General features: G+C 37.8%; 1 protein-coding gene across 3 annotated transcripts in view; it reads right to left on the bottom strand.

Moving 5' to 3' along the window:
• enox2 (ecto-NOX disulfide-thiol exchanger 2) overlaps nucleotides 1-12,624 on the bottom strand; it is a 321,929-nt gene that overhangs the window by 22,506 nt on the left and 286,799 nt on the right. For 2 of the 3 annotated variants that reach the window (XM_038281357.1, XM_038281358.1), the window contains 2 exons: nucleotides 10,009-10,196; nucleotides 4,356-4,496 (listed from right to left, as the gene is read on the bottom strand). In XM_038281357.1, the coding sequence (XP_038137285.1) occupies nucleotides 4,356-4,496; nucleotides 10,009-10,196 (329 nt within the window). The remainder of the gene's footprint in view (nucleotides 1-4,355; nucleotides 4,497-10,008; nucleotides 10,197-12,624) is intronic. The other variant, XM_038281359.1, reaches the window with a different exon arrangement.

Below are 12,624 nucleotides of genomic sequence, written 5' to 3'. Positions count from 1 at the left end.
AGCAATTTATTTACTGGCGATGGTGAAGACAAAAAAAAACCAAAACAAACAAAATACTTTCAAATAAAGAAAACAAAACCGGCCATTGCAGGCAATACAAAAAACTGACAGCCTCACAGCAAGCTGACATTAAATATAGTTTTTTAAAGCAGACCTTCCAAAGCAGTTTCTCCAACCAGCCCTCCAAGCAGCCCCCCAAGACATTGTGAGTATGCCCCTTAAATAGACCCACCAATAATCAGCCAATTGGGACAGCCCAACTAAACAGGAAGGCAAATCCCAAATAAACCACAGTTAACATTGTAGAAAAATAAATACAGACAATATAATCATTCATACAAAAACATACATATTTATGAAATAATTTAACCATACTAACATTACCATGCAAACAATTATTACACAAACCGAAATCCCACTTAACACCCCCGCCCCCTAATAGTCTTTTCCAATGCCCTGGGACAATGGATAAGAGACTGGCTCCGATGCGGTACGTGTTTCCACACGGACCAGTATGCTGACGGACTAAGGGAAGAGAAAGTGTAATTTGACTAGGAAGTTTTATTGCCGACTACGGAATGTATACTGATGCTGATGCAGTGGATACTTTCAGAGTTCGCTATGCTGGTGAGTAAGAAAAATGTTAAATGAAAGGTGACGTTGTAATTTCAGAACTAGTGTAAATTACCGGGTGAAATGTTTGGAACTGCCGCCGCCATGACGGCCGGTCTGTGGTGCATGCTGGGAAATGTAGTAAACGATGTGACGCTGTGTGTGATAGACGGCGGTTATACTTTGGGAACAGAGGGGGACAACGGCTCCGTTTTCACAAAGTTAAAAGATAGAATCCAAATACAATCTTTATATGAGCTTAAACCCAAATAATCAACTATGGAGTGCTTTTAGTTGCACCAGTCTTTATTTAGCACAGATCTCTCTGACAAACAGTACCTAGGGTTGTCATAGTCCCCAAAACAACTTCCAAATGCTCTGAATCCCATCACAATATTCTGATTGGCGTGATTATATCGCGCTTCTTTATTCCAAATACTTACGTCCATGCAAACATACCTTAAGACAAGAAAAAAAAAATAGTGGATGAAATTAATCACGTTTTTTTTTAGCTAAGCATCACAGAGACCGACTTTTGAGCGAAGTGTTCTTCCTCTTAAGATTAGGAGCTGTCCAAAATATGTTTAACATCTAAACGATCTTTCTTACTGTAGAGTGATGGCTATAGATTGGAAAAGGCGTTCTTAAATGTGCCTCCCGTGATGAGTAAATAGAGTCGATGGCTTCTGTTTGGTTTTTTCTCACGTATTTACGCCTTCCTATGGTCCAGATACATACAGATGTTAAAGCCAGATTCCTTTTGTAATGGTTATTAAATCAGTTCTGTTCTTATGGTAACTTTAAGCTGTATTTAAAACATGCCATATCCATTATGCCCTGATACTGCATGTAATCAAAGGTTCACCTCAAAGGAAGAAAGAAAAAATCCGCATGATTCAATTTTTCAGACTGAAGCCTTTCATTTCAATGGAATCAAATCCTATAAGTGAATGAAAGGCTCGTTTGATCAGAGCGAACACAACATCAGATAAATCAAACACAAAACTGTCAATAGCAGCAGTAAAATATGATAAAAACTGATGAAAAAAGTTTGTTTAGACCGTAATAATAAGAAGGTTAATCTCTCGGATGACCTGCAGTGAAGTCGCAGGAGTAATGTGCGCCGACAGCTTGGGGACGGCGGGGACACTGCACCAATGAAAGAGGATTGAGGTCGTAAAGAAATATTCTCAACGTGACAAATCATCCCACAGTCTGTGCTAATCTTCAGAGAAACCCAAACCCTAAAATTGATTTGTCTTTTAGCCTGTAATGAGACTGTCTTTCAAGATTCCAGTTTGCCAGCATGCAGGGCTTTTAATTAGCATATTTCCCTTCAGCTCACAGTGGCGAGGACACATTTCTTATACAACTCATCACCATTAACAAGCTATTGACAAGCGTCCCTCTGAAGATGGAGTCTGCCACAGATTGAGCTCTGGGTTGTAGAAAACCCACCAGCCAGCTCATGGCGGTAGCCCTCAGGAGCTGCGAGGGCCCTAAGTTTGTATTATTAGCTTAAGAGGTGATTTTAGTGAGGCTCATTATAATGACAGCCATTGCTCTCATTAAGCAGAGCCGGAGGGAACATTAACAAACAAATAGCATATCACTGAGGATGGGGGACAACACCTGAAACATTAGTAAACACAATAGAGCAGCTGGAGAAAAGTGACCCCTGACATTTGAAATGGTTTTTAAGGGTATTTAGCATTGCAGTAGGGAAGTTTAAATAGTAAATCAGTATCTTAACATAAGCAACACTGACAGTGATGAAATAATGAAGATTTGTCATTATGTTATAGTTCGTGCTTCCAAAACAGCCCTGAGATTAAACTCTACTGTTAGTCTGTCCGTAGTGTCTGACGAAGCTGAACGCCTCACTGCTTAGGATGTCAGCTATCCACGTACACACAAAGGAGAACTACCAGCATAAGTTTTTAAGCAATTGTTTAAAGATTGTGTTTAAACCAACAGTAAAATCAAAAATCACTTTAAATCAGTGTTTGTCTTTTTTTTCCGTCCAACTATAATGCAGCTGTTTTGTGAGGTAGATTTACACTAGAATAAACGATTACACTAATACACTAATACAGCCCAGAAAACTGCTCTGGATAATAGAAAAGGGACCATATTTTCCATACATTTTGCTCAATGTTATCAATTTGTTTTTTTTTTTTTTTTTTTTAGCACTAAGCTGTGTGTCCTCTGAGAGAAAAGATTTTGCTTCTATTCAGAACAAAGTGTAAATGTGTGCTAGTGACATGCTTCTGCTAAAGTGCACAAAAAACACATTTTAAACAGTCCTTTAGAAATAAGAGTTGAATGAGTTACAAAAAAATATTAAAAATAAGCAGAAACTGATGAAAAAAAAGAAACCAAAACTCCAAACAAACCTCAAGGGCCATCAGAGAGCCTAGGAAATATTTAATGAAAAATATCTTAATAGAGAACCCTACCAATGATCAAACAGAGCACTTTTCCTCCTACACAAAAACCTTCCTTAGAACGGCTCTTTAAACCAAATTAAGTGGATTTTGAATTCTATTTTAGATTTTTTTTCTTGGTTTGAAGCATACAGCTCTGTAGGAAGAGAACCCAGGGATCCAGGTTCCATAAGTTAGTGATCTCCTTCAGGTTCATGTCCAGCCACCAGCTATTTTACTGGATCTCCTTATTTCACATCATATAAATAGGTACTTATGATTAGACTGCTTGATTATCCATTTTAGTTTACTGTCAAATCCTCCTTCTCACATATAAAGCCTTAAATCAGAGATCTGATTGTTCCTTATGTTCCTAACAGAGCACTTCGCTCTCAATCTGCAGGTTTACTAGTGGTTCTTAGAATTTCTAAAAGTAGAATGGGAGGCAGATCTGTTAGTTATCAGGCTCCTCTCCTGTGGAACCAACTACCAGTTTTAGTCTGTGAGGCAGACACCCTGTCTACTTTTAAGGGTAGGCTTAAAACTTGTCTTTTTGATAAAGCTTATAGTTAGAGTGGCTCAGGTTATCTATCTCTATAGTTATGCTGCTATAGGCTTAGACTTCTGGAGGACATAGGGACCTCCATTTCATCATTCTGCTTCATTCTATCTCTATTCTCCTATTCTGCAGAATCTGTTAGTTCAATCTCTGACGTTATGCTCTCTCTGCTTTTCCTCAGAGTAGCTTTGCCTCGTCTGTTCCTGTTTGGCTGTGACGCCATCCTGGAGAGAAACATCAGCTGTGCTGCTTCCATCAACACCCTTGTTTATAGATGCCGTTTTCCAGTGCGGTCCTGTTTCTCTGACCGTGACTGAGTGGATGTGCTCTCTTCGTCCTCTGGCATGGGAGCTGGCTCGGAGCTCGTCTGTCTGGCTGTGTGTTTCCTGGACGGGGCCGCCTTTTATAGCTGCTTTTTGTATCTCTACTTCTGTCTCCTTGAACCCCAGTCGGCCTCAGCAGATGATTTTATACAGTTTCTGTGATAGAAAGATGCTAATACACCTGTTAGATTTTCTAATGGGCTACAAAAACTGTTAAAATAATATACTGCTAGTGTTACAAAATCCACCTCATTGTGCTCCTTTCTGTATTGATAAGACTGTTATGATTGTATTTTCCACAACATCCTCAGGTAATTTGTTTCTTATGAAAGTGCAGATTTTCTCTAACCAATGCATACAATGAATTACATTTTGGCTGGCTTTAAACAGGGGTTAAAGCCAGCCAAAAAGAAGGATGTCCTCTAACACACTGACCTGTATCGTCTGTGTGCTCTGCAGCTTCTGGAGAGTCTCCTTCAGATTCTGGACTTGTGACTTTAGGTGCTGTTTGTCCTCCATACTCTTTTCCAGCTCAGCCTCCCGCTGCTTCAGTTCATCCCTCATTTTTAAAAGTTGCTGTGCAAACAACAGAGCAAACATTTAGGCACTAATGTTGCTCAGACCCAACCAACCATAAAAACACCAGGAGAGGACAAAAACAATTAAATTAGCACATTATACACATTACCATTAAGCAAGAGAACTGTACATGGGTAAACATTTATTACATTAAACCCATAATGCTAGTAATGAATAAAAACCTGGTAAAATCTAGAAAAAAAGCCAATTGCTTTAGAAATGCACCTTCAATTTGGGCAAGCAGTTTTTTTTATGAGAATCAAATGATACATTTCTCAAAACAAAATTTATTTTGTGAGATTTTTTTAAAAGAAATAAATAAAGTATAAAGAAAGAGGAAACACTATGAGTAGAATCAGCTTTATTGCCAGCTATGCCAACACATTAGAGGAATAAGACATAAATAGACAAAATGTGTGAACGTCTGCAATAGCAATAATACAGTGATAAAAAATGCATATTACATTAACTAAAAGGGATGAATAAAAACAATGAACCAGCAGTGAAAATGATGCAAAAGTAAACAAGTGATTATCAGTAAACTGCTGAATTAGACAGGAGTGAATCAATTTAGACTGCTGCTGCTCCTCTGCAGCGCGAAGGCCAGCGGAGCTCCAAGTAACACGTGTACAATCAATGTGGAAGTCAGACGACCAAAACAACTGCTCTTATGGTTTTTAAAAAGGTGAAAGAGATGTATTCTACCATCAGTGCATACAGCAAGCACAGAGAGGCTGTGCTAATATCAATGGATCTAATGTTTAGTAATTGGTCTAATGTGCACAGTTGCCTATATATACACAGACATATAATCATAATAGTTAAGCAGTCTTTAGTAAATTATTTTGAAAATCTGGATTCTGTGACTGCTCTGCCTCCTGTGGTAGAGATGTGATTTCTGTATATTTATTGCCGCTTTGTTGCGGCTAACGGCAAAAACAGAATCAAAATTAATTTGCAGGCATGTTGTTTGCTCTCTGCCACCCTACGCTACATAGAGGCTGTTTAAAGACTCTCATTGCAATAGCTGAACCGCATAAACTGAGGGTTAGAGTAAAGCTTGTGGAGAGAAACTGTTTCTGAATCTGTAGGTTTCGGAGTACAAGGCTCTGTAGCCCTACCAGATGGCTGGAGTTGGAACATTTTATGAATGGGTTGAGATGAATCTGCAGGGATATTTTCCTGCCAGTTCCCTGGCTCTGCAAATAGATAAATCCTTAATGGAAGGCATATCTTTCCTGTTTTCCTGACTAGCCGTTGTAAGCTGTCTGACCTTGAACCAAACCGGAGAGTAAAGGATGAACAGAGGTCAGACTGGATGACTGCTCTGTAGAACTGGACCAGCAGCTTCTTAAGCAGGTTGAGCTTCTTCTACATCTTCTAATGGACCTTTTTTATTACTCTGTCAGTGTTGCTACAGCACTTTAGGTCCTGGGATAGAATGGATCCCAGAAACATGAGGGTTTGCACAGCAGAAACATGGCTGTTGAATACTTCCATCTGAAGTCTATGATCATCTCTATTGCTTTCTGTGTATTCGGCTGCAGGTTGCTCTGGCTGCACCAAAGTGCTGTTTTCTAATATTATCTCACTCTCTGCACTTTAGATCTCTAGATTATTTCCATGCTTTATCTTAAACATTTAGATCTAGCACTGTGATGGCTTAAAAAAATGCTGCGCTTGTTTCCATTTGCGTTCATTTCAACATTTGCTTTGGACCTCTATCCAGTGAAATTATTTATTTACCACCAATTTTAAAAATTTTCTGTTTTTTATTTTTCTCCACCAGTCATAATTATCAATTAAAAGCTCCAGCAACATAAAGTAAGATCAATAAGTACAATTTCAAAGAAATGCTTAAGCTGCATTTGTTAAAGGGGTTAAAGAGAATTGTGTGATCTTGTTGAAAAAACGTTTTTTTTATTTTGAACGAATGGCTTTCAAATAAAGGTTGTATTTTTCTTAATAGTGGCAACATCATGATGCTGCTATAAACAGCTATTTTATTCAGAGAGCTTTTGAACGTCTTCATCAGAAGTGCCAATAGAGCAGCATATCTAAAACAAAACAAAACCACTTTAGTCTTTTGCCAAATATACAAAAGCTTTAGATTTTAAACATTTGCGAACAAAGACTGAGCAAATACGTTCCTGCTTATGATGTAATAAGAGAATTAGCTTTAAGTAAGCTTTAAAGAATCCACAGCCTCCAAAGTTATCTGTCGAGCACAGATTAAACGATCAGCCCCCTGTGGTGTTAATACTGTTTGCACCATCAGAAACTGAGAGCATCTACTGCTACATACACCGTACTGATGAGAGAGGGTTAACAAGCTGTCAATACATGCTGATAATGTTATAATGCAAATTGAGGACACTGTGGTGAAACACCTCGTGGACCCGGCCAGGTCGAGGTATCCAATTTCAGCACCTTCAAGCTCATTTAATCCACTCGCCTCCTCTTCTTCATAAACAGACCCGGAGAGAGATGTATGTTGGGAAGGTAATTACTCTCTGGATGCAGAAAAGAACCACGTATCCTTAATGGATTCTCTTCTTCTAAACTCCAGTCGATCATAATTTCCATTACTGAAAGAAGACGGCTGAGAGAAGACACCTGACAAACGCCAGTGCCACTTTACTTTTATTAAATCTAAATTTGAATGCTAAAGAAAGAGAACAGTTCTGTTGAAATGGTCCTATTATTCTGTGAAATACAGACATGGAAATATAGTCTTTATTAGGATTACTTTAGAAACCTTAAGAGAGTTTATGAAATGGCAACAAATCCTATATTATTAACAGATTTAAACTTTCTTTTTATTATAAATTCGACTTCTTAAAGAAATGTTCCAAACCAAATTTTTCACCATTATGAAGGTGATCAGAGAGTAATCATACTAGCTGGGCAATTAACTGCATTTGCAATATAATCGTAATTTAACAAAACGCAATTTACTGGGAATCCCTGTCAGAACTGCTGCCAAATGACCCAGTCCCGGATAAGCGGCAACAATTACAAGTAGGAGTACAGTCCACAGGCTTCAGGAATCTCCTTAGTAGTTAGTAGAATCGCTGAATATCTAATTCAACAGCAAGTAGTAAGGCTTTTTTGTGAGTACTAAGTCAGAAGGTCTGAAGAAATCCATAGATCAGGAGAGGAAAGCTGCTTTATCAGAAAGAGGAATCCTCCATCCTGACAGTGAACATGTTTGCAGCTTCATACTCGAGACTGACTGATTTATGGGGACGATTTTAACGTCTGGCTCATTAATCATCATCGGCCAAAATGTAGCAAATATAAAAATATATAAAAATTATATTTTTTCTGCAAAAAGCAAAAAACAAAAAACTTCTGCTTCTCTTCCCCTTCCTTCCTGTGCACTAAACTCCTCTGTGCCACCTGTCACTACCTGATCTGTCCCAGAAGCACGATCCGTACCATCAGCTCATTTCCATATGCGCAACCAGATATACACCCGGGCTACTCTCGATTTTATTTTGTAAAATCTTAAAAATGTAAATCCCTTTATTGTTTCACAATGGGGAATTTCGTTCTCTGCAAGTAAAAGTAAAAAAAAGACCTGAATTACATTTTTCCTCCCCAAAAATAGTAAGTGATCCAAACTATAAAGTGTTAAAAGTTATTAATGTATTTCCTGAGAAAATAAATACCTTAAAATCCTGTTTTATATCACTTGTTTGTACCAGATCTGCACAGACGCAAACTTTTTGAGTTTTATGTTTTTCCTTTCGAGTTAACCTCATGGTATATAGTGTGTAACATAAAGAAAGAAACAACTAAAATGCAGATTAACGTGGTTTAATTTCTTTTGCCGGACTACTGTGAGCACGTCCAATGATGACGTCAGACAACCAGTTTAATGGAGAAATTCAACCTCTTTCATAAAAATGCTCCAACTTCTGTATTTAGTTGTAATCCTGTTTGGATGTTTTAAAAGCTGCAGCATTGCTACTTAAATCTAGTTTAGTTAAGTGGAGAAGGGAACTTTTCAGCTGCTTTTAAATATGACAAACGTTATTTCTAAGATGTTTTTGTGAATGAGATTGAATCAGATACGACACATCTCCCATTAGCTAGTGTGTTATCATTTTCAGCTATATGCAGTCACTCGTTTCATTCTGTAGAAGTTAAATCTAATTATAAACACAGATTTGAGACAAAATCTAAATAAGTGCCACAAAAAAGTATTGTATTTATAGTCTTATGCTGATCCTGTTCAAATTAAAGTTCTTATGAGAATTTGATTTGGACTATATTTGAACAGTGCATATACACTGTATGTCCATGTTCAGTTTTGGCAGATATCCATTCAATATCAGCCAATATAGTGTTGTTTTTTTTAAAGCCCTAAATATTAATATCGGTATCTGCCTTCAAAATTATCAGTCGGGCTTTACTTCATACTGCAGGCATGCTTCGTCGTCAGGCGGAGGGAAGCTGATAGAGTTAAATACAGGAATATTCAGTGTTTCTTTACAGCTAAAAACATCACTTAACACACCGCCAGAGCTCTTATGAAATGTTTTAAATAAAATATTTGTTAGGTTGCCCAAAGCAAAGTCAAGTGCAATATCTAAACAAGAGCATGCAGTAAAGTTACAAAATGTTCTTAAGCAACATTCTCCATCACATCAAGCTAAGTGGGTGAACGTTTGTCTAAAGCGTCTTAAAATGAGCAAAGCTAATAGAGGAAAGACCCAAAAGGATGTGCAGCTGTAACCACAGCAAGTGAATAAACAGGACAACTTTGAAGTACTTAATTCCTCTGAATGTGCCAATCAAATAATATTCTAACAATAAATATCTAATTTTATGGCTGTGGAATGACAAAAATGCATGCTGTGAATACTTTCGCCAGACTTTCGTTTTCCACTATGCTCACATCTCTAGATGCAAACACTCTAATTCTTTCTATGGATTTCCTAAATATATCCTTTAATTATTTTGCTTCCTGTTTCACCTGCGCGTCTAATCTATGAATGTCCATCATTTTTAAAGGTTCATCGATTTCTACGGATCAAGAAAGAGGCAGGAAAAACCTTCAGTGTTGAATTGTTTTGTAGCTAATGGATTTTACAAGGGGAATAAAAAAAATATTTATAGATGGATTGCATTTTGAAAATGAACAGATAAAGAAGCTCTCCAACAGAAAGTGGTAGAGCTCTTACACATTATTAGTTGAAAACACATTTTTGAAGGGGCAAAAAAAATCACTGTTTTTAAAATAAATGATCTAAAATAGTTCTAATAACATTGGTTTTCCACACAGAAAAATTTGCTCGCTTTTTAAATCATAAAATCCATTAACACGCTCATCAAATTGCCCTCAAACCGAGAAAAGCTGCTTTTTTCTGCTTATTATATAAAAACAGTCCTTGGTCGCAAAGTGGTTATAGAAAAAACGCATAACAATAGTGCAGGTTGGGTTAAAATGATTGTTCAACAGCAGGAAGTTTAGTTTGAGCAACTAAATATGAAGGATTACCTTTTGCATGCCTTGCAGAGCCTGCTGCAGGAAGCTGAGCTGCTGGGAATGAGTGCTGTCCTCCTCACTCCGCACCGGCTGGTTCTTTCCTTGCTCCTGTTTGAGCAGCTCCACCTCGTTCCTGTAGGCGTCCAGCTGGCAGCGCAGGGAGTCGTTCTCCTCCTTTAAGGCTTCTGCTTGGGAAACACCTACGTTTATTAAAGCACAAAGCAATATGAAACATGCTGAGTATTACAGGTCACTAATCGGTTCTCTTATTACAGCTTTAATACACAGATTTTAGTTGGTTTTAATGTTTTCCAATCGCCTGACTCTGTAAATAAGAGCTAAAAACTCCAAAAGTTACAACATTCACAGTGAATACCATTACTCTCTTGTGTGTTTGCAGGTATAGAAGGTGAGAGAATATTTTATGACAGTACACCCTGGGACCCAGAATAACAACACTCTATCTATTTGATAGATGCTTGCTAATAAAAGCATCTCAGCTTATTCCCAAAGTGCAAACAGAGACAGAAAAAGATCTTTGTGTTTATTTATAAAACAGGTTACACTCAGGGGCCAGGAAACGTCTAACAGCTTTCTTCAATCTAATCCTGTGATTTTCATCTCTAAAGACAACATGGTGCAAGTAACAGCTAACAATGCACCTTTCATTGGGATCAGAAGGACGTTCACCAGCTTGAATTAAAAATGCAAAAGACATAGAAAGTAGAAGAATACTTTTAAACAGAATTTATAGTTAATTTGTCAAATACTTTGGGATATGTAAAGATTATGACAGCAAGAAATACAATTTATCCCCATCTAGAGCCCCTGTTTTACATTTTAATCAACTATCGTGTCACTTTATCCTTTTAGGGCCTGTTTACATGACAACACGACTGAAAACTGGACTGTTTTGCCTTTTGCTGTTAACACATCTACATGAGAATGATTTAATTACGATCTTTGCACAGACTAAACTATCAAAAAGGGGATAAATGTTTTAATTTCACTTCCACACCATTAATCGGTACTTTTTTTTCTATAAACCGCATATATGCAACTAATCAATACTTAAAAAGCTACTACACCCACAGGTAGCTAAATTACTCAATTTAGCTAAAGTGGCATTGTCTCAAATGTATACACCAGTAGCTCACTCTGCTTACATATTTACCATGACAACAACACATGCCCAGAGGTACTGTATTTAACTGCATTAAACAAGGCTGCAACTTCCAGCTCAGGTTTAAAAAAAAAAAAGAGAGAAAAAGAGTCCAAGATCCAGTGTTAAAAGCACGGAAATATATGATTCCAGGAGGGAATGGGAAATAAAAGAAGGACAACGGAGAAATGGGAGGAAAGGAGGGGCGCCGGTAGAACGGCAGCAACAGAGTCACTAAGGGTGAAGGCATCAGAGGAGATGTGAAGAAAGGATCAGAGGACCATGGTCCCCAGCTGCTAAGACAGTTTCTTTTTTCTTGAAGACATTTTTGCCTTTGATGCCTCTTTAGTATCGCAGCCTGCTGGGACTATTCTAGTACAGGGGCAGTTCTGTAATCCGTTTATTGAATTCTTGGTTGTTTTTTCACATCTCTTGCTCACCCTTGGGGTTCTGATCCGTGCAAAAAGAATTGGGTGCTAGCACTATCATTTTAGGTTGCTTTGGTGAATATTAATTAGAACATTAGTCAACATTATTAAGCCAATTTCATTGGATTTGTCTTCCTTTCTTTTGACACACTTGGCCACTAATTCACTAATGAATAAGACAGATAAGCTATGTTTACAGAAGCATAAACACCGGACATCTGGATCCTTCACTTGCAAGAAAATATTGTAAGTTAAGTTTTTGACAGCTGTTTACTGTCAATAAAAGCTGTTATACCAACCAAGAATGCAATACCAAACATGGAAAACAACAAGAACTGAAAACATAATGTGCTACACATATAGGACAGGTACTGATGTTTACAAAATCAGCTTGATTCTTTTATGCTGTCCGTGCAAAACCGGGAAATATACCAATGTATGTGGCACCATGAGACCAATTTGACAGCACAAGGACCATGATGTCAAACTGAGGCCAACTTTTCGCTGGAGGCTTTTCTGCTAGCATTCAATGGGGTCATCGGTTTCTCTGTCAGAGAGATGATGAGTCCCAGTACGAGATAATAAGTAATGCATAGAGGAATCCAACATGTACCTGTACCGACTCCAAAAAGGAGATAAGATAATTCAGCATGGTTTAATTGTTGGCTAACATTTCATATTCAGCCAGGGAAATTGGACAATTATGTTGGGGACATTATAATAAGTAATCAGCACAGAAAAGTTTGAGTTTAAAGATGAAACCGCTGTAATGGGTGTTGCAATAATTATATCCAAACCAGGGAGTGGTGCCATAACGCTGCCACAGATGTAAAGGTAGAAGGTGTAAATAGAAGCAGGATGTAAACACTGAACGCAGAGGAAAGAAAAGAGCTGTTTCTTTAGACCGACAACAGAGGAGCAAAATGTTTTCACTGTAAAATCCACAATAGACTGAAGAGAATCTGAACAGAACTGCGTTTCTGAAGTCCCTTTAATGTTAATGTTTTTGTCCAAACATGCATATCAAGGGTATCCAAG

This window comes from Cyprinodon tularosa, unplaced genomic scaffold (genome assembly GCF_016077235.1).
Source record: "Cyprinodon tularosa strain WSP-4 unplaced genomic scaffold, ASM1607723v1 ctg17, whole genome shotgun sequence".
NCBI classification, from domain to species: Eukaryota; Metazoa; Chordata; class Actinopteri; order Cyprinodontiformes; family Cyprinodontidae; genus Cyprinodon; species Cyprinodon tularosa.
This window is presented reverse-complemented; position numbering and strand designations above follow the sequence as displayed.